Source organism: Styela clava, chromosome 4 (assembly GCF_964204865.1).
Source record: "Styela clava chromosome 4, kaStyClav1.hap1.2, whole genome shotgun sequence".
NCBI classification, from domain to species: domain Eukaryota; kingdom Metazoa; phylum Chordata; class Ascidiacea; order Stolidobranchia; family Styelidae; genus Styela; species Styela clava.
Window position 1 is genome coordinate 20,188,312 of NC_135253.1, and position 27,899 is coordinate 20,216,210.

At 35.8% G+C, this 27,899-nt stretch overlaps 1 protein-coding gene and 1 non-coding gene across 2 annotated transcripts; both read right to left on the minus strand.

Annotated features, from left to right (window-relative positions):
* Positions 1-483: 483 nt before the first annotated feature.
* LOC120326330 (ankyrin repeat and EF-hand domain-containing protein 1-like) lies at positions 484-27,462 on the minus strand. The gene is made up of 20 exons (XM_039392598.2): positions 27,368-27,462; positions 17,844-18,122; positions 17,140-17,267; positions 16,133-16,237; positions 14,470-14,669; positions 13,156-13,314; positions 12,461-12,575; positions 11,498-11,588; positions 10,482-10,611; positions 9,669-9,803; positions 8,687-8,783; positions 7,387-7,567; positions 6,742-6,871; positions 6,307-6,410; positions 5,875-5,956; positions 5,296-5,440; positions 3,977-4,152; positions 3,139-3,243; positions 2,800-2,928; positions 484-1,635 (listed from the first exon to the last, which is right to left on the minus strand). The coding sequence occupies exons 2-20, from the start codon at positions 17,957-17,959 to the stop codon at positions 1,480-1,482; spliced, it is 2,484 nt and encodes an 827-aa protein (XP_039248532.2). The 5' UTR covers positions 17,960-18,122; positions 27,368-27,462; the 3' UTR covers positions 484-1,479.
* Positions 27,088-27,159, minus strand: Trnac-gca (transfer RNA cysteine (anticodon GCA)). Its single transcript has one exon. It is a non-coding gene; the product is annotated as a tRNA-Cys (tRNA).
* Positions 27,463-27,899: the final 437 nt, after the last annotated feature.

The window sequence follows — 27,899 nt, forward strand, 5'->3', positions numbered from 1 at the left end:
CAACAGTAAAAAGTATAAACCAAACAATAGTGCCAAGCTGTGTTAAATGGTAATGATGTCTCTATTTTGTTTTTTTTTAGAAAAAAAAAGAGTATATCAACACCCATGCATTTAGCTGGACTAGAATGATAAGATCTGTATTTATTGACGAGTCTGTCACTGCGGCCCTATTTCATCTCTCGTAACAAGCAAATAATAGTAACACCCGCACTCTCTGCTGCTTCAGAAAGATAAGAATTGTTCTTACCACCTCGTTACTCAATTTTGAACTAAACCACCTCTGATTGAATGCTAGGGCAACTCTGTATTGTTTCTGATGCTTATCCGCCAACGCTTTCTGCAAACCAGACTACTCGCACTCCATGTTAGATGTCGCCACTGGGAGTTTGAAATTATTCCTTTGCTATCTGAACTTATGACAGCAATGCAGAGCAATCAGCGATGTTCAGGGTGTTCCCAACACTACACAGTCTACACAGGAAGTACAGTTTCAATAATAAATATTTTATTTCTATATTGATCTAACTAAATCAGTATCAAAAATAGAATTAATATTTTCATAATTTCAACTAAATTATAATATTTACAAAGAAATCTCATACAAACTAGATTTGTGGCAGGGCTTGCAAGTGGCCTCGTAAAACATAGAAAAAGATTACACGTTCTCCAAAAGTATTTACAAGTAAATCATTGACTAATTAATATAGGCACTTCATTCAATTATTAAAGAATTGAACAGAAATTATAGATTTTCAAAAATTCTAGCAAAGAAAAGTTGTTCATCTCTGTTATTAGTAAACATAATACTTTATTGATTAAATATAAAATATCATTCATTGCAAATATCAAATTTGTGACTTTTTCTATATATTTGCAAAAGAAGATGATCAAATGGCTTGATGACACTGCGGACTTTTTGTTCGATTACCAGTCATTATGGGGATACCTATCTAGCTGATTCATGATATTTGTATTGACTTGGAATCCAGATATGAAATTGCTAAAATATTTTATACATGAATAGCCAAGCAAGTCTTTCAAATTCAAATTCATTCATCATTTCTATCAGTAATTTATAAAAATTGAAAAATCTTTCGAGTTATATATAATTTCCTAAATAAGTGCATGAAAATATGAAGGACTGTAGGAGGAAGCACCTATTCACTATCTTGTGTCTGCACCATAATTCTATGGATGATGCTGGATTCTCATACTGAATCTGGGACTCATTTTGAAATCAACAGAGAAAAGAGTTTGAGCCTGAAATTTAACCCCTGACTACCCGGAGTTTAAGATTCTAGACTTCTAATTGTCCAATCTTGAAGTAGGAATTATGAAATTGCGAGGGCTTGGAATCAATTTTTCCTGTTAAAGTTTCCGAATTATATTATCGCCAAATGTAGTTAATCATTGTCAGCCCAAAATCTTGAGGTCAGGGGTCAGCTGAGAATCTGATGAAACTTCACAAGTTGCTCCAAGTTATTTGTTTTGTTCTTTAACTGGTTTTGTTACTCTTGAAATATTTTTCTCCAATGGTTTTTCATAAGTTTCGAAATCAACTTCGAACCCAAATCTGGCTCTCTTCTCTTCTTTTGCTCTCAATAAGTCACCTGTTGTGGGTTGCTCATTCCAAACCTAGTGAGAAATAAGAGTTTGACAATTGTTAAATTCAAAACAGAATCATTTCCTGATCATTTTAACATGATCTGCTTTAAGTCTTGCATCCATTAGATGAGTGGTTCAATCTGCTCCCCCTTTACTTCAACCTAAAAAATAACTACTGGTAGCTAACAATAAGCTACAAATAACAGATAGTAAGGCGAAAGTGTGCAAACCCTAAGGATAATAAAGACAAGCACAACAGCTCTTTGCAATCTATAAACAATAAAGGGTGCTCCCGAAGTATGCGAACCAAGATGGCGGACATCGGAACGTGACATGGGTAACAGGTTAGGGTTGGGCGATTTCCAATTTTTTTTCAATTTTCCTTATTATCAGTTCGAAGACTAGCCAAGAGCCTCCCGTAGTATTTATACCTAAAATTATGGCCTAACCCTAACCTAGTACACATATTACATTCCGATGTCCGCCATCTTGGTTCGCATACTTCGGGAGCCCCCAATAAAGAAATTCAAATATCCAAAATAAGGCGGGCAAGATGAAATCTAACAAATATTTTTATTTTTGATAAGCTTCATTCACGGCCCTTAAAAATTGTCTACGCAACAACCCCCCCTTGTGGGGCACGCCCCACCGTTTGAGAACCACTGCATTAGAAGTTACTAATGCACAATTCTACACTAGGTTATTGGAGCTTAAATGATTATTTGTAACTTCGCTTAAAGATCAGTTCTAGTTTATTTGCTTTATGCAGTGTTTATGTTTAAAAATGTTTAGGAAAATAAAATATGTGGGGCTTAAAACATATAGTGCGATAATAAATAGGGTGAAATGAAAAAAAGCTACTTTCCATCACATGGTAATAAAAAAGGGGGTAACATATTAAAGCTGGGTGAAAGGGTTGCCTATGAAATGGCTAAACCATATGGTGAACCACAGCGTTCGCCCTTACTGGTTAACAGTCCATGCCCAGTATGGACTTGAACATGTAGGAAGCTGTAACTGACAACCCGCAATGTGAACCACCCTGCGATGTTGGGGATTCCAGCAATCCTTTCAAGATCTGAATCAGTGGCAATTGCAGGCAATTGCATTCCAACTCTAAGCACAATGTGCCAACTGCTGAGCCAGTGCGTACCAATGGAATTTATCACACAACAGTTGTAAGTCACTACCAACCTTTCTAGGTGTGAATGAAGTACCATCATGTCTTCCCGTTCCTGATGCCAGTTCACTTGCGAGATCTAAGATTGTTCCTTTCTTTTGCACAGGTTCATCATACGGTTCTTCTGGAACTGGTTCTAGAATCTGTGAATAAAATATGAATGGTAGTATTAGCTACCAAGTCTCCACAGCGAAGTTGCGCAACTGAGAATTACCAAGAGATCTGGTATGTTTATTCATTAGATTCAAATTGAAGTGGCTAGTGCTGTACTATGCGGATTGTTGTTTTGGAGCCTGTTTCAGAGTACATATGTCATAGAACAAATTATAAAACAGTCGTCATATATTACGTACCTCAATCTGGACAACATTAGGACTTTTGTTCTCTTTGTTATTTTCATCTTCCGGTCTCAGGTTTGCTGAACTATCAACCGGTGTTGTAGGTGCAGTCATGTGACCCTGAAATGGAAAATTATTGTATTCGTTGCAATTTGTAATCAAATTATTAGGCGTGGTAAATGGTAATATATGTACAGCAATTGGTATAACATTGGAACCAGTTTGACATCATATTTCTGATAACTCTGAGATTCTTAGAAGATTACAAATTTAATGCGGGTCTTTTTGTAAGCAGGGATTGCTGGACTCTTCACAAGCAGTGAATGGGTTCATGTTCCCATGGGCTAGATACAGCTTCTTCCTTGAGATCAGAGTAATTCGAGAAACAACCCAGACTCCTATTAGCTAACATTTTGTCTCTGAACCCAGCTCTCAACTGAAGAAATTATCGACTCCGACTCTAGCTTCCTACGCTGAGAAAACAATATTTTGATCACAAAAACTTTGACGCATTTAAATATATGTTGAGATTCGACTGAACTAGCAACTAGGGGTTTAGCCAATTCAAACCAACACTGATAATCTGGTATTCAAATGTGTGATAGAGTAACTCGTTTTGGTTATCTTGTTTAAATAACTCTATTGTTCGTATAATCAGACCGAAAAAGTATATCTTAAAAACCAATTTTCTTTTAAATAAAAAGTAAGTTAGAACAAGAGTTGAGTTCCTACTTATAAAATACTCAAAGTGATGTGAGTCATCCAAATTAAATGACTTGTGCTTAGCCAAACAACCGTCAGTGAGACTTAACTCAATGATTGACTTGACACAAGAGACTCAACATATACAGACCTGTGGTATCGGTGGAATAGTCAGTGGTTTTGGTGTGCTTGGTCCTGTTGGTTTTTTCTTGCTTCCTCCTTTCTTATTATCTTTCTTAGGTTTAGGAGCAGCATCGTAGGCATCTTTAATCATCCAATATATCTCATTGTCTGCCCAATCTCTTGCAACATCAAGAGCGCTTTTTTCTGGAATATAATATAAGAAATATTGGACCTCCTGAAGTATGCGCACCAAGATGGCGCACAACCTGAACTCAGGTTCTGTACCAGGTTAGGGTTCAGGTTGTGTGACATCCTAATGCGCATACTTCAGGAGTACCGAAATATTTCATGAAGAGTGCACTGCTATCAGAATAGGATTGACATATTTATTCCGGAAGAGAGGAAAGGTTAGGCCATAATTTTATTCCAATTTTCCTTATTTTAGATCTATTACGAGTTCGGGGACTGTCTTTGTTAGCATAATGAATATACCCTCTGCCCATAGGCTTCCGTCCCTTTACACAACTTGATGTAAAATAGGCGAACAAAATTAGTTCCCTCCATATTGGTACACACACCTCTGTTGTGCCGTTTAATTTATAACACAAGTTAGATTTGGTCTCTTCCCACTTTCATAAATTGAGAGGAATTAATCTAATCTAGTTAACAATTCCATATTTTCCAGTAACTTGTAACCAGAAAGGAGATCATGATTTTCTATATGGCTAAACCATGCTGTGGAATTTCCTCTCTCAATTTCAACTCTTTTATTTACTTTTAATTTACATTGATACTTGACAGGTACCAGCAATTACAATGCATATGATAGTACAATAATTTCATCAATTATTTTACAACTTTACAAGATATCATAATATTTTTTCAGTTTTACCCATATAATTTATATGTGAATTTTTAAAGTCAGATATTTAAATGTTACTTAGGTATTATAAATATATAATTTGAATAATAGTGACAGCATCTTTCCCATCTTATCTGAGTTTGAGCTTGCATTTTTTGTTCAAAAATTTTGGATTTGCAATCAATATATTGACACTAGTTTTTGCCCATCCTAGCCACAGTCAATCATAAATGGGTATTCCTGTAGTATGTGAACCAAGATGGTGGACATCGGAACGTAGTATGTGTACCAGGTTGGATACTAATACTGGGGGAATCACTCGGCTAGTCCCCGAACGCGTAATAGAACTAAAATTGAAAATTGGAATAAAATTATGGCTCGCTCAACCCTAACCTCATACACATACTACGTTCCTGTGTCCGCAAACCTGGTTCACTTACTACGGGAGTACCCATAAATGTGCTTAAATTTGATGCACTACCGACCTTTTCTGTTTTCATGTAGAACGTTGACTCCACAATCCAATAGGAATCTTACAACATCTGGTTTGCCTCCCTCGATTGCACGCATGAGTGATGTTGCACCGTTCCACGTCACAGCATTAAGATCTGAACCGGCAAATGCTAACTCCTGTGAGATATGAATGTTGCATACTAAAATCTCTAACAGCTGTACACTTTATGTAACAGCCAAATATCCTGAATCTCAGATACAATACAATTTTATTTCTCTCTTTCATCCACAATACAGAACACGAAGAAAAAATAAAAAGCAAACAGTGGTACGTACGTACAGCCATTATTCAGCAGTGGCTACTTCTATCATAAATCTGGATCTGGTAGGACCAAAACGGGCACAAAGGACATTGGTTATTAAATGTTTAATTCGTCATATCAACCAAATAACTATGCTTGTTTTTTCTTTGCGCAAATTATTCTCAAAAGTAATTCATGCCAATATTGATATATTTACAGAAATAGAGTCATCTCAGTATCATAGGGGAAGGAGTCTCATAATAACAATCAAAATCCCAGAACCAGAATTCAAATAAAATAGAATTTTACCTTGACTATATCTATCTGTCCTGAATGACAGGCATGATGCAATGCCGTCCATTTGAAATTATCTCTTGTTTCAACGCTTGCTCTGAAACATAAAATATCGCGAATTAATGTTATGGTAGTATATAAATTACCGGTAATAATATTCATAACAATAGGAATGAAAGCGAATTTAAACATTTAGGATAGTAATTTCATACATATTCCGGGAAAAGAGAGTAGCCTACCATAAGTAAAAAGGTACAATCATATAATAAACCACGGCCAGTTACCAGTCCAAATATGGTATAGAAATAGATACCCAATTCTTTATTTAAACGCTTTTTATTAGATTTCACCAAGTGGATTTTGAATATACACCGTGTCAACAGTACTGTTCCCAATTATTCAAAACCTATTTCAGTATTTTCCTCGATTTTTCTTTCAAGAACTCACCCCAAACTTAGCAAATACTTTGTCATTTCTAAATTTCCACCAGCAGCTGCAGCCATGAGTGGTGTCTTGAAATATTTATCCCGAGTATCAACTGGTGTTCCACTCTGAATTTAAAGAAAAATAAAATAATAACAATTATTTCTTTGTTTTTCAACAAGAAAAAGTAATTTTTTGGAAGAATTTGCCAAGGGCAAGCTCACATGTTCTTACTCAGAAGTGAACTCATCTCCTGGTAAAGGTATGAAACAGTGGAACGCCAAGAGGAACTGAAGTTACAAAATTTATAGCATTGAAATGCTTTTCTGAAGTTTACTTAATTGGGTAGGATGCAAATCATCAAATTTCCTAATCTTGATCTTCTCCGTACATACCTAATAGCAGTACATATATTAATTACATGTGTGTGAAAAGCTTTGTGAAAACTAATCAACCAACCTTAAAAGCAGCTTTCAAAGACTCCATATCTCCAAACTTTGCCGCTTCAGTTATATTCATGAACTGACGTTCCGGTGGGTGAATGTACCAAGCACTGTCATCTTCCAATGGATGCTTGGGTGGGTGATCTCTGAAACAAAATTGCATTTATTATTCGTGGGTTGAAATGCTCTTATGTTTAAAATATAGTTAGATTCAAACTTATATCCAATATATTACAAGAAATATGACCAGTATTTTGGGTAACTCACCTGAATTTCTATTCTATGTGTTGTTATTCTATTGGCAACGTTTAAAATCAGTTATCTTACTTATAAATCAAATAAAACAAAATAATTTATAAATGGCTAGAATTTTTTTCTATCTGTGAATTCTTTCCTATCAATTTCTTTCGATTTTATGAAAAATATTCCATACAAAAATAGATTCATAGCAATCAAATATCGCACACATCATGAATACATTATGAAGAAGACAAGTGTCTGGATAAGATGGGATTTCCTTCAAGAGGGGTGTAGTCAATAATACAGGTTAATGCACAATGTGATCAGCCTATGCCAAATATGTAAAATAGTTCAACAATTATCCCTTTCGGATGAATGAACTCTATATTCTTAGTCCTCTTGCATCTTAATTACCACTCACCTGTTAAACCTAGTAGTATCTGTCCATAGAATTTGTTTCTCAACATACGCAAGAGGTGGACCACCATCAGCTCTCCTTGGACCTTCATCATTTACACATATCGGCATCGGTATCTTGGCTTTCTTTCCTCTCTTTCCTCCCTTCTTTCCTTTCTTGCCTTTTTTACCTTTCTTCTTTTTGCCTGATGATGATGACAACATGTTTTAGTATAGTTTTTTAGTATAGGTTAAAAATTTCTGTTTTATGAAATTTTGGATTACCGGTGGTAGGTTATTTTAGACTGACATCTCTCTTATTATAAATGTGGTGCTGATTTACATCCAGGAATAGACATTTCATATTATCCCAAGAAGGAGGGAAGCTGATAAGACAGCTTCATCATATGATCATCATAATTCATACTTTATGATGTGCGCTTCACAACACCTGTGATTTCAGTACGTACTTATTACAGACACATAATGTTGAATGTTTTTTTTAATTGAAGTGACAAATAAAATAACTCCGACCCTGATTCTAATGAACAATGCTTCTCGTATGAATACTAGTCCAGAGTGGTATAGGAATCAACTATTTGTTTCAGATGCATGAACTAGATGGCTAAAAAAGCCATATCTGACCTGGGGTTACGCCGACCACCCTACACCGGTGATGAGTCTAGCAACCTTATCACACATAAATATCCCTCACAGGATAATCAGGAATGCGATGGCATACTGTGGATTATCCACTGTTCCTGCACACTCAATAAATATTATTTAGAAATAATCACACAGTTCCAGATCTTTCCACAGAATCTAAAAGCAATGTATTATTATATTGTACATATCGCCGTTGTGCCGTATCTCTTTGTCTTGTGTATTTTAATAGAGTTTTATTTGTATAAATATCCCTCACAGGGTAATCAGGGATGCGATGGCATACTGTAAACTATTTACTGTTCCGGCACACTCAATAAATATTATTTAGAAATATTCACACAGTTCCAGATTTTTCCACAGAATCTAAAAGCAATGTATTATATTGTACATATCGCCGTTGTGCCGTAGTTCTTTGTCTTGTGTATTTTACTAGAGTTTTATTTGTATAGTCAATCTCATGTCTGTTGTCCTAGTATAACGCAGCAGTCCTAAACTGCTGTTATTATTGTTAGGAGTACATGTCGCACATCTGTGTCTTAGGCCAGTAAGGTCTTGAACATGTATCCCGTCTCTGTTTTACTGTTTAATTATCATGCAGATGCTGTTACATTTTTGAGGCAAATAAACATACATACACATACATTATATATGACTGTTACCTTCAAATGCTGTCATGAGATATGTTTTACTGATATATTTTTTTCCAGAAATAAATTCATCAATTTCTAAGACTCCTCTTCTATCTTTATCATGGACCTGGGGAAATATAAAATAATGAGTATAGGCAACAGAACCTAGCGATTAAAGCCATGCACATAATAGGTTGTCAACTCAGGTTGTTATTCATCTCCAGTCCATATCCCATGACCCCCACCCAATCCAGAGTGTTATAAATAGGGTAGCCAATGCCAAACCAAGAATATATTCTGGTCTTAGCAAGAATGTTATTGAGCGACCGTTTCATATAATTCAAACCTGCTAGCCTTGCCAAAGAGAATCAGCAGCGCAAGGGTATTCATAATGCTTAACATAGGGAGCCTAGTGTTAGACCAATTCTATAATGGGCCGGCGGTGTGGCTTATCGTGCTAAGCAATAAGGAATACGCTTGCCACCACACTTTGGATTACACAGGTTCGAATCCCATGCAGGGGTAGTTATGTGCAAGAGGATTGCCAACAGGTGTTCGGTTACGAATTCCTCCACCATCAAGTCCATGCTTCTGAAAACAAATAACGGTGCTCCCGAAGTATGCGAACCAAGATGGCGGACATCGGAACGTAACATGGGTAACAGGTTAGGGTTAGGCGATAATTTTTTTCCAACTTTCCTCATTTTAGTCCTATTATCAGTTCGAAGACTAGCCAAGAGCCTCCCGTAGTATTTATACTTAAAATTATGGCCTAACCCTAACCTAGTACACATATTACATTCCGATGTCCGCCATCTTGGTTCGCATACTTCGGGAGCCCCCAAATAACTATGGTAACTAATCCCATACCCGACATGGAATGGTAACCGGACGTGAGGCCGTGGTTTGTCATATGGTTAAGCCATCTTATTGGCTTTCCTCTACACCGGGATAAAGATGTAAATCCTATCCTATAAAAGCTTGACAAGTTGCGGAGACAAAATGTACTCACTTCAAGTAATCTTCGTTTGACATCATCCTGCAACATTGGAGCTTCTAGTTTTGCCATCACTTTATCAAAACTATCTTTGCTCACAAAATTTCCTTTCGAAGTTGGTTCATCGCCTCCACGATTTGGAGGAATTAACTATACAAAGAAATTTCATTACAATGTTTAAATTAGAAATATGAGACAAATGAAAAGGTTGATAATAAAATTGATGATATTCAACTTTGAACATCAACATATTTAGTAAAAGTGACTAAAATATCCAACCAACAAGTTTTGCAAACTTTGTCATAGATTGGTTTTAGTTTTTTTTTATACAAGTGTTCTCAAAGACAGCAAGCAGCAGCAGAATAAATCAAGTAAACACTGTTATGGTATAAGGCCAGCTAGATATATCTAGAATGGAAGGGATTCCACAAAGAGTACTTGTATCGTGTATACCATCAAGGAAAGTGATCGAGCCCAGAAAGTTTCCTGCCTGATCTGGTATATTTTTATTGTGTAAGCATGGACACAATACCAGTCTGAAGTCAAATTCAGTATCCCAGTAATGACACATTTTAAAATTCCCCAAAGTCATAAATCTCTACCAGAAGTTATAGTCAAAATTTCAGATTTTCCAACCTCCTGACATAACTGATGTGAAATGGACTTATAGTCTCATTTTTCTGGTATTGAAGTCAGCACTGGTGTTGCATTTTCAAATTCAATATAGCCAAATATCTACAGCCAAATTTTAAACTTTCAAATCTGCGACCTCAGAAGAGTACATGAAAGAAAACACAAAAAAGAAAAAGAAACTAGTTGGAGACAAACCTCTTTCATTAATTCTTCTTTAATTATTTCTTGTCGTTCATAAACCCAATCATATAACATAACTAATTCAGGATCGTTTGGATTCTTCATTCCTGGTTTGGAATATTTTGTGAAAACTTTTTCAGCTTTCCTGAAATTGATAAGTTATATTATTTAGTTGATAAATCTTTACTGAGAAAACATACATCACTAATTGGATTACAATAACAATAATCAGCATTTGAGATGGAACTATTTAAATTTACTCAAAAATAAAGTTGAATGAAGGGAAACAAAAGGTGTCCATTTATAAGGAGTCCATAAAGTCTCAAATTTTTTCAAAATTGCAATAGGGAATTTATTGACACCCTAGAAATAGACGAAACAGAAATATAAAATTTTCTGATATAAAAATTTAGCTATTCTATCTCCAAGATGTATGAAATACTATAAAGTATGGGGTCCACATGCCATTTCAATCACATATACACGGTTCTTGTAAAACTATGACACCTTCGAATGACGCTAGTTAGATCGATTCAAAGTTAACTCCCTCATTTATTTAAAACCATCTATAACAAAGTTGATTGACCATGGGTCAAAATTACCACAGATGCGGTAGGATATTCGTGGGCCAGGAGCGCACGCAAGGGGCCGTTACTGGTACTGGTACGTATAAATAAGATACCGAAATAAATGGATACGAATATACACAAGCTTAAACCACGTTAATGATGTAATAATGGGTGGTATCTAGAAAAATATAAAGCATAGTGTTAAGCTATTTCGCTTAAGTTTGGTGGGTTATATCGAATCGTTACACGGCCCGTAATTGGCCCCCTGGCTGTGGTTTGGGAACCACTGATAAGAAACATTAATTGAAAGTGAATTTACATTCCATCACATTCCAATGACGTGTAGATAATTTTTGTAAAACTATGACACTATCGGATCATACCAGTTAGATTAATCAAGAGTTAATTCCCCTCATTAATTTAAAACCATTTATAAAAGACATTAAATGAAAGAAGATTTACCTCAATTCTTTCCCGGCATCTTTATGACTTTTTTCTTTTGCAAGAAGTCGAGGAGTAAAACCATCTGTATTCTTTAGTTTAGGATTACATCCTGGAACAAATGGAAACATATATGATGTGTGACTTTGAAATACTTTACCTCAGTCTTTTCAACAAATAGCTTTTCATTTGTGCCTTTGTGCCAAGTTTGGTCTTATGCCGCAACATCTAGGCCACCACAAGCAAACATTTTTATTTACTAAATTTGAACAAAGTCTCAACCAACTATGTGAACGTTTGGACTCATAATTTGTCATTTTCACATTGACATGGATAGAGAATCATTAGAGAAACCAAGTGTCAAAACATAATCTCTAAAACAGTGGTTCTCAAACAGCAGGATGCGTCTCACAAAGGGGACATCGACAATTTTTTGAGGGAACGTGAAGCTAATTAAAAAAAAAAAAAAAAAAATTTGTTAGATTTAATCTTGTCTTAGATTTGATCTTATTTTGAATATTTACATTTCTGGGCTCCCGAAGTATGCGAACCAAGATGGCGGACATCGGAATGTAATATGTGTACTAGGTTAGGGTTAGGCCATAATTTTAGGTATAAATACTACGGGAGGCTCTTGGCTAGTCTTCGAACTGATAATAGGTCTAAAATAAGGAAAATTGGAAAAAAATTATCGCCTAACCCTAACCTGTTACCCATGTTCGTTCCGATGTCCGCCATCTTGGTTCGCATACTTCGGGAGCACCTTCTTTATTTTGGACATTAACGTTCCATCCACATATTTTCAACGTGTTTTTTGAATAAACCATACTTTCACTTTACTATCTTATATTTGTAGCTTATTGTTTGTTAGTTATTTTTGAAGTGGGGAGCGAGACAAATTCTAAAAGAGGGCACGGCTCAAAATAAACTATCTATCTAAGGTTGAGAACCACTGCTCTAAAATCCTAATTTATGATTTCCGACCTCTTTGTGCTAAATATTTGCAAATGTTCCCGAATCCTCCTTCAGCAGCATTGTGGAGTGGATTGTTTCCGTCATTATCAAGTAGATTGCAATCTGCGCCATAGGACATCAAACTCTGTATAGATAAGCAATTAGTTAGTCAGATACGGAACGTAAATGAACTAGAATTTTGGGTATGAAAAATTTAAAAAAAAATTAATCTTTATAATATTCTGCGGCCTATTGTCAAATGCAGTTGAAAGATGTTCATTTGATTAATTCATTTTTGATTAATTTTGCAATATTCTTTGCGAAAATGAATATCTTAATCTGATTTCAAACATGCATTTTATTTTCTCTACTATCAGCTATTTTCTCAAAGAAAACAATAATAAATTTTGAATTGTTCGACCCCTTCACTCTTAACTAAAGGATAACCAAGTAGTCACTGATACAAATTATTATTATATTGAGAATATTGATATATACAAAAATTTTCAATTTATCAGTCTCTGGGTGGGGTTACAAAAGTGGGATTAATTTTGAGTGCTTGTAACACCCAATATCCCAATGTTGAATAATGAAGTCCGAATTAGGCGCGGAGCTCATTAGTGAGTGGTGTGGACCCGAGAAACTTTGTACAGATCTCTATAAAAAAAGACCTATTGGTAGTCACAGACACTATCAAAGCATTATTTAGAAGTTAGAACTCTCACCTTTACAGCTTCGAAACATCCTTTTGATGCAGCAAAATGAAGAGGCGAGTGTTTCTTTCTATCAATTATATTAGGATCAGCTCCTTTGCTCAGTAAAGCTTTTATCACTGGGACGCAATCTGATGCACAAGCTATAGAGAGAGTACTTCGGCCTGTTACCTAGTAAATAAAAATGTAATGTAACAATGATTTAAAGTAGTAATACATGATGAGTATAAGAATTATTTTTGTGTTGTGTTTGGATATCAACATCATACTGACGATTCTTAACAAAGTAATTTGAGTCTTGAAGAACTTCGTAATACCACGATCAAGGCAACAATGCTCATGTACAACAAGGGTCGGCAACCTACAGCCCACGGGCCAGATCCGGAGTAATGTAATCCGGTCCGCGATGCTTCACCGAATTATAGTAACGAAACAGCTGTTTTGACAATTATATTCTTTACATAACAGAATTTATTGTGAGACACGTGTAGACTGAATTATAATATAACCAAACAAGTAGAAAATTCACAATTACTCGTTTAATGAGCCTATAATTTAATCATGTTAGACAAATGGCAACAAAATGCAGAAAAGTTGATGCTGAGTGCAAAGGGTTCAATGGCGTCAAAAATATTTGAATAGCAATTTTTGAGATGCAATGCAAGGAGGAAAAAAATCTATATTCTATTCGAGATATGTATCACTCATTGATTTTTATTATAAAAAGTATCATCCGTTGGGTTTTCAACTTTCTAAAAATATGTGCGGCCCGCTAATGACTTGCTCTTAATTTTGGCCCGCCATCGTCAAAAGGTTGCCGACCCCTGATGTATAACACGGACCAAACTTTCATGATTCATGGTCCTGTTTCAAAGATTCTCAACATTCGTGGCCTGTGCTCTTCTATATGAAATATCTAATTATGCTTTAACTTTTCATCAGGTATGTTTTATGCACCATGTTTAATAATAATAAGCCAATCAATGAAAATACAACAATAAAGAAATGATTGAACAATTCACAGTAAATTAACTTCAAATGAATGCAGTCATCATGAATGGTGCCCAACGGGGGCCTTTGCTTGTGGCACAAAGCGAACTGGGCACTCCGGAAGTATTCATACCAAGATGACGCACAACCTGAACAACCCTGACCTAATACAATACTATGTGCAGGTTGTGTGCCATTTTGGAACAAATACTTCGGGAGCACCGAAAACTGTGCTATGACCTTTCCAAAGAAAGCTGAGGGCCCAGTTCAACAAACCCTGACATAAACCAATATACTATGTTGTTTCATATTATAGTAGACAAATTGAAACCTTACCTTGTTTACTGCATTTGGATTTGCTCCTTTCTCTAACAAGAGTAAACAAAGTTCTGCGTTTTCTGTTGCCTCTTGACATGCCAAAGAAAGTGCCGAATCACCATTCTCTGTAACATTGTTCAAATCTACCGCACGACTAAGCACAATATCCAAACACTTTTTATGGCGCTTCGTCGCACAAATGCAGTAGAACATGACATCTGTAATCAGAAAAATTGATTGATTTTATTTATCATGTCTGTTATATCGAAGACATGAAGAGATGAAAATTGCTGAATATGATAACAATATTATGGTAAACCATGGCCGCTTATCTGAAATGAACAAGGTCTCATGTAAAGTAGACCGGGTTAGGTATAGCTAAAGCAGGGATGTGCAACAGGCGGCCTGTGGGCCATAACCAGGCCCCCAAAGCCACTTGGTGTGGCCGTTGTCAACACCCAAATTTTTGCCCATCAAGCGTAAAATCCTAATCTGAAAGTTTATTTTTAAAATGGCGTTCACATGGGTCGAAATATATAATGATTTTTGCTCTTGTCTCTTTCCCAATGCTTTTATTACTGCAAGACTGACCGATAGGAGCATCGTCTCTTGTGTTCCACGCAACGCTCTGGCTGTAGCTTATATGTTAATTCGTTTGTACATAGAAAAACTAATTTTTTCGAGTGGCCCAGCTAGATATCTGAAGATGGTTATATGGCCCACCAATAAAAAATGATGCAAAAAATCTTTACGGTTCGGTGTTGTTTACAAATTACTTACACCCAATGAGGTGGATTTTAACCCAAGATGTTTGGCCTGCAATGCTAACACAGTTGCGACTAATACTTTAGCTGCAAGGCCATCATGTTTACAAATGTTAGATGTCAAATGTACGCACCCACAATCTCAAATATGTTTACCAAAAACAGGTGACCTATAATAACATAATGGTAACAGGACAAAGCAATTTGAAAACACGCGTCAACCTTAAGCCAGCATTCATAATCAAGAAGAGAGAGAATTTCATTGTTGCATTGTTTGATTATTAAATGCCCATTATTACGGAACAGTCACACAATGGATCAAACCTTTAATGACTCTTGTCAAAAGATTTGTTTGATATGTTGTGACGTCACAATCATTTTACATTGTTATGATAACAATAGTGTGACTAAATCAATAAAACTTTATTGTTGAATCATATTAAGTAGCGGAATTCATATTTATATGAAAAATATTCATAAAAATATTATTTTGAAAACAGATAAATATCCTGAGTTAGTATTAGAATTCCACTGCTCTATGTTTTACACATAATGTAATGCCCACAAGTGTGTGATAAACCGGTAAATAAAAATGTTCAAAAAAATTACTTAAATTTAAAAAGGAATCATATTTAAAAAATGTTATTTTTTTTCAACATAGATAGACAAAAATATCATTTTTAAACTAAAAGTTAGTACACATCATGATTTTGTGTTTTACTAAATCCATTAAGAATCAGCCGACTTGCATAGGACTTCTAGTTACAAAACTTTATTTCAGTATGAATAAACATAGAAATCATGTCCCTAGCCCGAGTGAAATGATGACAAAACAAAATTTATCATTCATCAATGACACCCAATTTTGCTTCCCCCATACTTAATAAAGCTATTAAGACAAAATTGCCATAAATCACCTCTTCCTTCTACATCTCTCATTCTCATGTCAGCTCCTGATTTAGCAAGAAGTGTGACTGTTTTGTCGTGGCCATATTCAGCTGCTTTCATTAATGGCGTGCGACCTGTTATTATAAAAGTCAAGTTTATATATGAAATTGACTAATCCAAGGGGTTCTCAACCTTTTACCTGTCATGAAACAATCAACTCAAACCCCCAGTAATCAGACACTAAATAAAGTTGTAATATATTAACTAACAATTTTTAAATTGTATTGCAAAGGTGTGTGACTGCTGATCCTGTTTATTGCGCAATTTCCTCTGGTAGTAAAGGATATTAAAAAATAGCAACACATAAAAACTCAACTGCCATCCAAGTGCTCCTGGAAATCTTCCTGTGAACCCGGGTTCATGAACCCCAGGTTGAGAACCCCTGGACTAATCAGATAATATTGTTCAAAGCAAGGATGTAAGTATTTCTAAATGGGAACCATTTTGCTCCCTACTTTACAATGGATTCTTGTATAGAACCTTGTTTGGATTGAAATTTTTAACGATATAATGGATTATTAAACACGAACACTCAGGGTAGATATATTTACTCATACATGAATGGTTAAAATCCAAGAAAATTTTAAAATAATAGACATATAAGACTCAGCTAATATTTTTGAGATAATGAATTTTTGGATATATTTAAGAATATGTTTAGTGTATGTTTTTTCAAGTTTGAAAAAGACTCTTCATATAGTACATTCATGATTTACAATTGTTACAGGGGGCATGCCATCTCCACTGTTTGTAAACCCTGAGTGATGGATGAGTCAAGTCAAGTCATTGATCACCCTCGTCTTGAGATTAGTTTAGTGCGAGTAATTTCGGTCGAATGATGCAAGTCAGTACGAGTGACTCAAGCCAAACTCAAGTTGAGTAAAATACTCGAGTATTCGCAATTATAGTCTTCTCTACCACAAAGCCTATGTGGAGGGTTTGGAAAAAAGATAAATTTTCTGAAATATAATCAAACCTTTAAAATCTTGAACATTGGCAAATGCTCCCAGACTCAGCAGATATTTAGTCATATTTGCGTTGTTTGATTTTGCAGCTAAATGAAGAGCACATTCACCCTCTTGGGGTTCTTGATAGTTGATCAACCTATAATGATAATACAACTGTTTTCAGAGCCGAGGAAAGAGAAAAATGGCAGAGCAGTTAGAGGACTTGATATTATTTTCAGATTCAGTGAAGCATGGGCCCTGAATAGGTAAATGTATTTCAAACTTGACATTTTCTTGCGTTGATATCAGTATCATATGCGTATCTACTGATCTAGCTTGGATACTCAAAGCTAAGTCGAAACAATATTAATTAGGTATAATACTAAAAAGTGGTCAAAAACCTAATTTTTAAATGTAATCTGTGATTTGGTGTTTTGCACAATCTATCTCAGTTATTTATTATTTTTTTTGGACATAACTATTCATAAAACAAATTATAACTAATACTTTAATTCAGTATGGCCGAAGATTTCGAAATTAGGATAAGATTTTCACATTTATCCCTGAAAGAGAGGAAATCCGATTACGCGGCTACATCAAATGGCGAAGCAGGTATTTTGTGCGGGTATCAGTCGGCTATGAAAATAGTTAACCAGTTATTTGTTTCAGATGTGTGGACTTTGTTGTAGAGGAAGCTATAAACAATGAGCGGTTAAATTAAAAAAAAACTTACATGGGTATGCCTTGCGTACAAAGCTTAGAAATTTGCACTGTGTCTTCTTGCCGAACACATTGTAGTAATTTATAAATCTGAAGAACTTCCAATCTCGATTCTGCAGTTACAGCCATTGTTGTACTCCAATGATGATGTCACAATGTAATATATGATGTCACAATATAGTGACCATACGCAGATACTTCTTTTAAAAATAGTTCAAGATGTATTTCTTTTTGTTCATGTCACTGAATCTGGTGTTGCCATGGTTTTTATATTTAAACGAAACTTTTATGCCTGAAAAAGCAAAAATAAATACATTGACTGGAATCTTCTATATAAGGCATATTAGTATTATATTTAAGTGATTTTTGAACAGGGCTATTTCGTGCAATCCCCTCATATTGCCTTCACAACTTCACTATTTCGTAAAGTCCACCGAGATAATACTATTGCCATATTAAAAGTGGGTTTCAAATTGTCTGGTACAAACGACTTGAATTGCTAAAAGCGCCCTATACTTTCGCTAGACACACAAAGCATATTTTAAATGCGGTAGTTTCCGCCCCGTTGCCAGCCGACCAGCTGCGGAATCAAGACAAGCTGCTACCCTATGTTCTCATATTAACTATTTCAGCTAATGTATCTCTACACTATAGCAAAAGGCAAAACTGGATAAAAACTTTGCAATAAAAGACGTATCATAAGAAGACTCTTTAAAACTTGGAATGTAATTTGAAAAGTTCCTTATACTCAAGAGACTTTAATCAAATATTACGTCTTTTCCAATCTTTATCGGCGTTAGTAACTAACCATGTACAACATACTCCCGATTACTTGCATTAGGAATTTATAGCACATATTTAAGACATTTATTGGCCTTTTTTCTTTATCTAATCTAGCATTTGCATAAATTGGGTCACTCACTCTATACTAAACGGTATGATTGCCGCGCATTAGCAGTTCTAAACTGGTTCAATTTGATGGAAAGACAAATTTTGACATAAAATCAGTGACTGCACTCGACTTCTATAATAACTGATACAATCCTCGTGTGGGGTTATTCTGCACAAGTTTGACTATACCGAACGAAAAATCATTTCCTACAATCTACGACTCGACCGAAAAATTTCAAGTATCAAATCCCCGCGACTATGAAAGCAATACAGACGCAATAAATTTCCACAAAAAACCGCCCTACACTCACAAAAGTCACCTATGACGAACAGAACAAAAGGCTCAGCTGTAACAATGCTTTGGTTACAATATTGTGAAAATTTACGTCCGGACCTGGCATGGACAGTTGCAAACAACTTTCTGATTTAGTAACAGTTCGTGACTGGCCGGTGGTGTTCCAAGTCTCACCTCTTAAGAAAACATATCGGATTTCTAAATTCGACCTATTGAAGGCGATTGCATAATACAATACGGCTGTTGCGGGTTTTCAAGTACACTTAAATGAACGGTTATACGATTGTTTGGTGCGAATGGATTTCCATATCCCCGTAAATCGAAGCAGGCGAATCAAGGCCTTAAATACACACATTGATATAGCCTTGAAGTTTATCAATAAGTTTACGTCTGTCTGCGGCCTGGAACGCACACTACACAGTCTGAAATACTCGATCATTTTTTTTTCTTTTCATACGACTGTTTTTTGCGCATTCCGCTCCGAACTAGGTGCTGTGCAAGCAGTCATTTATATTAACAATATGCCAGAAGCGACTATCAATTTTCGGTACTTTCGTAGTATGTGCAACGAGATGGCGGACACCGGAACGTAGTATGTGTATCAGATTAGGGTTAGACCATAAATCCCAGTACAAATACTACGGCAGTAACTTAGCTAGTCCCCGAACTCGTCCCTGTCCCCGGCCTAACCCTAACTTGGTACATATACTATGTTCAGGTGTCCGCCATCTTGTTGCACACACTACGGGATCACCCAATTTTCTAGTATAAATTCAGTTCATGTCAGTCCCTGAAAATACACTGAACAGTCTAAAATACCCAGTCAATTCTTGTTTATACGACGCTTATTCGCATCTTTCACTCCGAACAAGCATCCGTGGATACATCAACGATCAACGTTCAAGAGCTTGCTTAGTTGCGCGGAATAGAAGGCCATGTGAGCTCCAAAAAAAAAAGATCTGCGCGGAAAATTATAAAAAAATAGAAAAGAACACAACATTTCAAACATTTTATTACTTATGCAGTGCGCGGCAGAACGAAAGTACTGCGCGGAGATTCTCGGCCAGCTGATAAACAAGAAGCTATACTATAAATTCAAGTAGAAATTTTTGACAACCAGTATATATATATCACTTTCTCTAACCAAATCAGGACAATCGGGCATAAAAAGCCGGCCAGCTCCTCTTTTTAAGGGCGTTGCGCTCTAAAAAGGCTTTAGATAAAAACTGATATCAAATTGAGTTCTACCTTTTCTTTATAGGGTGTTAAATAATTTCGCTCCAAGTAATACTTCGGTAACTGATATTAAGGCGGTCACAATAAAAATGGAATCGCATCTTAAACTAGAATCAAGGAAATAAAATTTAAAATCTTTTGCCTATTTTTCCTTTATAGGGTCGTGTAACAACTTCTCTCCGAACAAGACTCTAAACAACAATTGGTATTCGGGCAGCCTCAACAAAAATGAAATCGTATCTTAAATTTGAATCAAGAAAATCAAATCTAAAACTTTTAGATTTTGCGTGTTTAGTCCTGGCACAAAATTGAGTTCTACATTTTCTTTAGGGCGTTTCACAATTACGCGACGAACAAGGCTTGAAAGCCACTATGGTTTGAGCAGACCGGACCTCAAATCTGTACAAGACTAGTAATAAGAAATACAAATGAATCTTATAATTTTTAGCACTACGTATGGGCTAATTTTTAAGTGAACAAAACAGTTTGAACTCTCCGCTAATACAGCGAAAATCAAATTTAAAACTTTAGCGTGTTTAGTGGTGGTATCTTGGCATAAAATTTACTTCTACTTCCCTTTATTAGACGTTTTACTACGGACATCTTTCTTTTCATTTCGCTACGAACGCAGCCCAAAAACACTATATCGTCTCCGAGACAAGAATCAATAATTCCAATTGAATCTTATATTCTATTCTTATAACATTTTACCTATATGCTAACTTTTACATGAACAAAACAGTTGAACTCTCCGCCAATACGGCGCTCTGTGAGTGGCATCACCTGATGCTTCGATACTTCAGATATCGTATGAGTTGCTACTCGTATCATTCGTATCCATTCTCAGAAACTACCTTCACAATATATTCTATAAAGCAAGGATCGTATAATCAGCACTGAAAGTATACATGGCCCATGCCTGTGGGTGCTTATTCACTTTTATTGCGACGTACTCTGTTGACTGAACGAGTTGGTCGCGTCGGGCTTAATGAAAGACAAACACACTTGAGCAAACGTTACTATCGGATTTAGGGGTTTAACTTAACGATATCGCTTACGTAGGATATATAAAAAAAGTTCACGTACTCATATACAACATTAATAGTTTTTAGGAATTTCATTATTTTTCGTTGAAAATATCCCCAGGAAACCTTATACAAGACAAAGATTTTTCTACGGTTGCTAAAAGTAAAAGCATTATTCCTTATGAAAGGGGAAAGTAATCAAATTAACTCATTAACTCACATATTTAGGGAGGCGATTCTGAATTTTTATCTCGGGTTGAGTCATAGCAACGCCAATGGCCGTATACCAACACATATTAACGGTATGAGCCGCATACTGCTTCGAAAACGTCTTCAATAAATTACCTTACAATAAAATACACGACTTCTTTACATTTTCATTCACCTATGCTTGTTTTTATTTGAACAGATCATCATTTATTTGCACAAAATATCGCATAAAGTTCACAATTTATTAGAACATGTTTTCTCTTTCCACTCGAGGTTACTTATCGGAAACCTAATTTATATAGCTATAACCACGGCAATATCATTTCATGACTCACAAACATAGTCGCAATGTTTGATGTTGAGTTTTATTATATTGTCAGAATATTGACATCGCAGTAACTCTTGTTCTTATGATGAAAATATATTACATAATCGATAATATAACTAGTAAATCTTAAAACCAATGAAATTTTTGTGTCAGTGTATAAAACTCATTTTTGTTTGAATTATTTTCATATAGAAAGTAGAGATGTACCAATGTATCGGTATCGGGTATCGGCAATATCGGCCATTTTTTCGGTATCGGTTAGGTTAGGGCCGATATTTCCGATCTATTTACCTTTTTGATATGGTCCAGAATGTTTTGAAAGATAAGTTGTAATACTACTTTTTAATTTATTTTTTGTCTGGAGAGATCGTGAGCTATGAGCCATACATGTCCCCACCCCCGCGAGAGAATAGCTATTTATCAGCCAAACTAGCTCAACTAATTTGGCTATTTTCGTTGTCAAATTTTTATATTGACATTTTTAATATTACATAGTAATAATGAAGAAATATGTCAACACAGCACATAACAAAAAGCAACTAGGCGCCCAGTTTTAAATCATACAGTGGAATTGGGGTCCTTATTAACGGCACATGCACTTTTGTCGTCAAGTACGAGTGTCATTTAGTCCGTCGACATCGATAAACTGAATTCCGACACAATTATCCCTCTACGCAGGTATTAATTTTAATTTTGTTTAACTATACAATTACTTTATAGAAATAATGACATGACCGCCTGGCCCTAGACTGTCTCAAAATATATGATAGCAATTGTAGAATATTATAAAATAGTAACGTAAAAAAGCATCCTCGACGATTAAAGGTAAGCCTTCTTTTTGTCGGTGCTGATTGATATTCTTTCATGTTGGCTTTTGTAAAATGCTTTTAATTTGAACGTAGGACGGCGGCGCTAGAATGTGTGGGTGATATTCGATATTCTTTTATTAAACACGAATAACGATATTCGAAGGTCGCGATATTAACATTAAATTCAAATTGGACATCCCGGCTTATGAGTTTTCTAATTGAACACCGAGATTACTAGCGTTACTGTACAATGTATCTTAATAATCAGTTAAAGCAAACACCAAACATTAATTTCATATTATGTGATATATCTTTTTTTTGATCTGGAATAATGTGTACTATGAACAACGATCAAAGACCATTGTTTTAACCCGTCTGCCCTACACAGCACACCAAATTAGGTAATATTTACATAGTATCGGTATCGGAATATCGGCCTTTTTGTAGTATCGGCGTATCGGTATCGGCGTTTTTAGCTGGTATCGGATCGGTATCGGTATCGGCGACAAAAGTGGTATCGGTACATCTCTAATTAGAAAGCATTACACACAAAGCAGCATTTAACACCATTTCCAGACTAGCCTACTTATTCCACCAAATCATTCCGTGAACAAGTGTTCATTTACATAAAACACTGTACGAATTGGCAGTACATAGTTTAGTATGGCTATTTTCTATATGACGGCGCAATGCGCAACTAATTCAATTAAATTCATGTTTGTTAAAACACATAAAATATTCTTTTTTAAAAACAGTATGACGTCACAATATTTCGGCTCGCTATAAATTGATCCGCGGCAATTTAACATGCAAATAACAGTGATGTTAGTCAGTAACAGCGAGTTATTATTATAATTTCCATTTACAGTAGAAACCCTACCTACGAAAGGCCATGGATACAAAAAATCTAACTTACGAAAATTATTTTCGTGGAAATAAGATTTTTTACATACGAAAGGCCTTTACTGTTTTCACTGCCTATTCTGAGGATTTATTAATCATTGTAGTTGCTTCTCGGCCTGGCGTTGTTCAAGTCTCTATTCTATTTGAAATATCTCCTGAGTGGAGCAGAGTACATTCTGATTCAGGTGCCCGCGTACATAAATTGCTAAAATTATTGTACTCACTTAAAATTAAGAACCAGCGTTATCGGAAATCATACACCAGGTTCGATTAACCGACGATCTTCGAGACCACAATTGGAAATGAACAGATGAATATTTATTTCACGGAGTAATAGATTGTAGCGAATGTGCAATGAAACTAATCAGAAATCAACTCATAACATGAAAAACCGTATATTCTCAACTCCCGAATGAAGGCCAGAAACACGTGACAAATTGCACGATGCAAAGAACACTCGATACAAAGAAGTATTGCTAAGAATTGTCGCTATAAATCATAACCAGGGGAAATAGGGCACTGACCTATTCATTGAATCCATATACTATTAATACAAAAGGGTATACCTAGTCATTGAATTCAAATACTATTAATACAAAATGGTGAAATAACATTAAAATACATAGTTACATTCCTTATTGCTATAAGAGATTTTGAAAGAATTTTAAATAATGCATATTTCGAATGCATGAGTCATCACCATCACTACACATTGATAAATTAGGGCAAAACAAAATGCCAAGTACTGGGCAATTGGTTGGGGCATAAAGCGACAATTTTCGAGCAAAATATGGGACGAGCGATGCTTTAAAACGCGACCTTCAATTTCACATGTAAATAATGACAGACACAGCAGAATCGTTCAGATCGCAGATAACAATATGAAGAGGAAAGAGCAACTTGTTAAGAACAATTGTAATCATCGCTAATAGATAGCCGGTCAGAACGCAAAGCGAATTTATGTTCCTTTGCGAATTCTTCAATGGACATTTTCCCTTCCCGGTAAGCAAGAACTCCGTAAAATTTATTGTTTACTGTAAACATGCAGAACATTATATTAATACAATATCAAATTCCATTGAGTTCATTTTGTCAAAATAAAAACATAATGAGATCTATTTTTAACAACAGAACAAAGAATGCGGGTAACAAAATGAAAAATTGCACTGACTATTACGGTAACTCTTGCCTTAGTTTCACGAACACCGCTATTTAAAAAAGGGCCGTACAACGAGCATCGAGCGCTTACTGGAAGAAAGCGTTCCGAGTAAATCATACAATTTTTTTGTTTACTGTCTATTTCAAATTGACAAACTAGTCATATTCATGGAATGAGGAAAAGTTTCCCCGCATTGTGAGTTTACATATGCCCAGGGAAGGTGACTTTTGGGAATCAATTATTGTACATTGACTTCAATGTTATATATACAGGGTGGCCCAAAAGTAGGTATGCAGTTATTTTATTTATTTTTTATTACCTTCCAAGCAGCTAGAAAACTAATGTAAAATTCACACTAGATTTATTATCTAAAAAAATAAGCAATTTTTGTGGTACTTAACAAGTAATATAAAGTGAACTGCAAGTAGCTTCAAAGCATATAAAATAGTTTAATAACTGTATACCTACTTTTGGGCCACCCTGTATAGCAACATGCCTCACGGTTTTTGCTACGAATTACAACTTTTTATCTTGGTTGGAATTTTATAATTATGGGAAGAGGAAATGCGAAATAACATCATCCCAATAAGGTCAACCACGATCTATATGTGGGTTTTTCACAATTAGGTTCTATAATTTGATTTTTTCCAGCGCACTAATATTTACAACTACTGTCTAATCCCGTACAGTGAATCGATTACGTCAGAATTTCTAGTTGAGTACATCAGAAAGCGCGTTGTTCATGCTCAAACATTGTTTGACTTATATTATATTCAAAATTAACCACGCTCTACTCTTGAACGCCATCTTTGCTCCGGGGCGATGAAGCTCAAATGTGAGGTGAAAGCATATTTCTTAAAAACATTGAAGGCTCAAAATCAATTTACGCACCTCCGCTTGGTTTTTTTCTATTTATAGGATTTCCATAAAGTCTTTAAATTTTTTAAAATTGCAAAGAAAATTTTGCGATATCATATATTGTTTTGACCCTCACATTTGTACTAAATGAAGTTAAAATACTTGAACAATTACTGATTTAAAAACAGCAAACCTGGTTAAGATATACTGAAAACTGACTTCATAACAAAATTAAAACGGTAAAGGTCTTTATCTACACCCTGTATATATCCATATTGGTATATTCTCGTACTCAAGTATTAAAAAAAAATTAATGCCAATTTCGCCGGCTTCCATCTAACGACTCCATCCAAAAATAACACAAGATATATCGCAATTAGAAGACCAACGAAAGGACTTGCGCGACCTTCGTCTAATAGTTCGTCTGGATTTGAGTCAGGTATCAATATCATTTACTGGAAATCAAAATCGTTTGAGTATTATATATCAACACATGAAATTCGATATTCCATTATGACAAAACAATTGTTACACAGATTTCCCGTCGTTGACTGAAAAAGCATACGGACTCTTTCTGGAAATCGCGGAATTTATAATAGGAGCGACAAACGTTTTAATGCTCAGGGCTCTCGCTTCATTCACGCGCGCCTTATTAGCAATTAAAGCTGGAAAATTTGTTTAGAGAATTCTGAAACGACGTATCATAAGTCAAAGAATGCTAAAAAAACTTAAGAATTCTAAGAAGACCCGGCATTTTGTCCCATCCTCAGTCAACTAATTCTCTCCGCTTTATCATTTCCCACAGGATGCGATTCCAAACGCGCAAAATTATGGATGGTAATGATTGTCGCAATGATAATAAATGCAGTGTGCAATCGTTCTGAGAGGAGCACAACACTCAAACCGACTAAACGGGAAGATGTGCATGGTTACTTACCTAGTTTCACAGATTGCGAACTATAAAGGTTTACAGAAACTTTAGGATAGGATATACATATTTATCCCGGGGGATAAGTCGACCTATTCATATGGCGAACCACGGTCGTTCGGTTACCATTCCATGTCGGGTATTGGATTAGTTGGTTATTTGTTTTCGGAAGCATGTTCTTCATGGTGGAGGAAGCCGTAACCGACCAGCGGGTGAACGACCCTATGGCGGCGACCAGTCGGGCAATCCTCTCGCACGTAACCATCCCCGCATGGGATTCGAACCTGCGCACCCACACAGGGTAGTCAGAGTTGCGGTGGCGAGTGTATTCCTAACGCTTAGCACGATGAGCCACACCGTCGCGTCAAATAAAACATGCTTTAATTTATAAACTGCGGAATATACACAAATATAAAATAGATATTTCTAATATTTTCGATTGTTAGCCAGGATTCCCGAAAGAATTTGAATTTGCCGACACTCTATCACAAGGCCGAGTATAATGGACGTGTCGGGAATTCGAAAGAAATAGGCTATATTACGAATATGTCAAACAGGCCTCAAAAAGTGAAAAAATTGATGAAGGAGATTGTTTGTGGCATAAAAAAGATAAACAGGGGACACCCGGATTTGAACCAGGGACCTCTCGATCTGCAGTCGAATGCTCTACCACTGAGCTATATCCCCACGAGAGCATCAATTTGTTTAAATAATATATAACATCATACAAAAAGCCGCGGGCGAAAATTTTGAACAAAAAGCGAGAGCGTTACGTTTGTTTTGATATGAATGAATGCCCGTGATATTATACGGATATAGACTTTAATCAAAGCATGTGCCTGTGTTTTAAATACAGAATTTATGGATACATGGAAATATGATTTAAAGTACTCACCCAAATTTATCCCCAGGTACTCCAGAGCGCATCTGAGCGCAGAGCGCTCTGCGGCCTAGGGCCGATTGTAGTCACATATTTTCATGATTTTTGACAGTTTCTCAATTTTGTTTATATTAAAACAGTGATGTCACAAAGTAATTATACGCCCCGATGACCATACAAAATTTTGATGGTTTATCTTCGATGTTAACAATACATGTTGTGAGGAAATTGAAGGAAATATTTATTCTCCGTATTTAACGGATCCATAAAAGTTTAATATTCAATTGAATATTCAAATTTAAAAAAAAACCTAGAGCTTTTCACGAAACCACGGTATCTGACGTCAAATTCAGAAGGACACGAAATATGTTGCAACCTGCGAAGGCTCTTACCGTTCGGTCGCGTGGCGCAGTCGGTCGACGTGGAGGCCGATTTGCTGGCGGTCGTGGGTTCGAAACTGAGGTCGGCGCTAGTCTTTCATTGTAAAGGATCTTTGGGAGTTCCCCAAGAGAAATCTGAATTGCTCACGAACGAGAATGGTAAATCC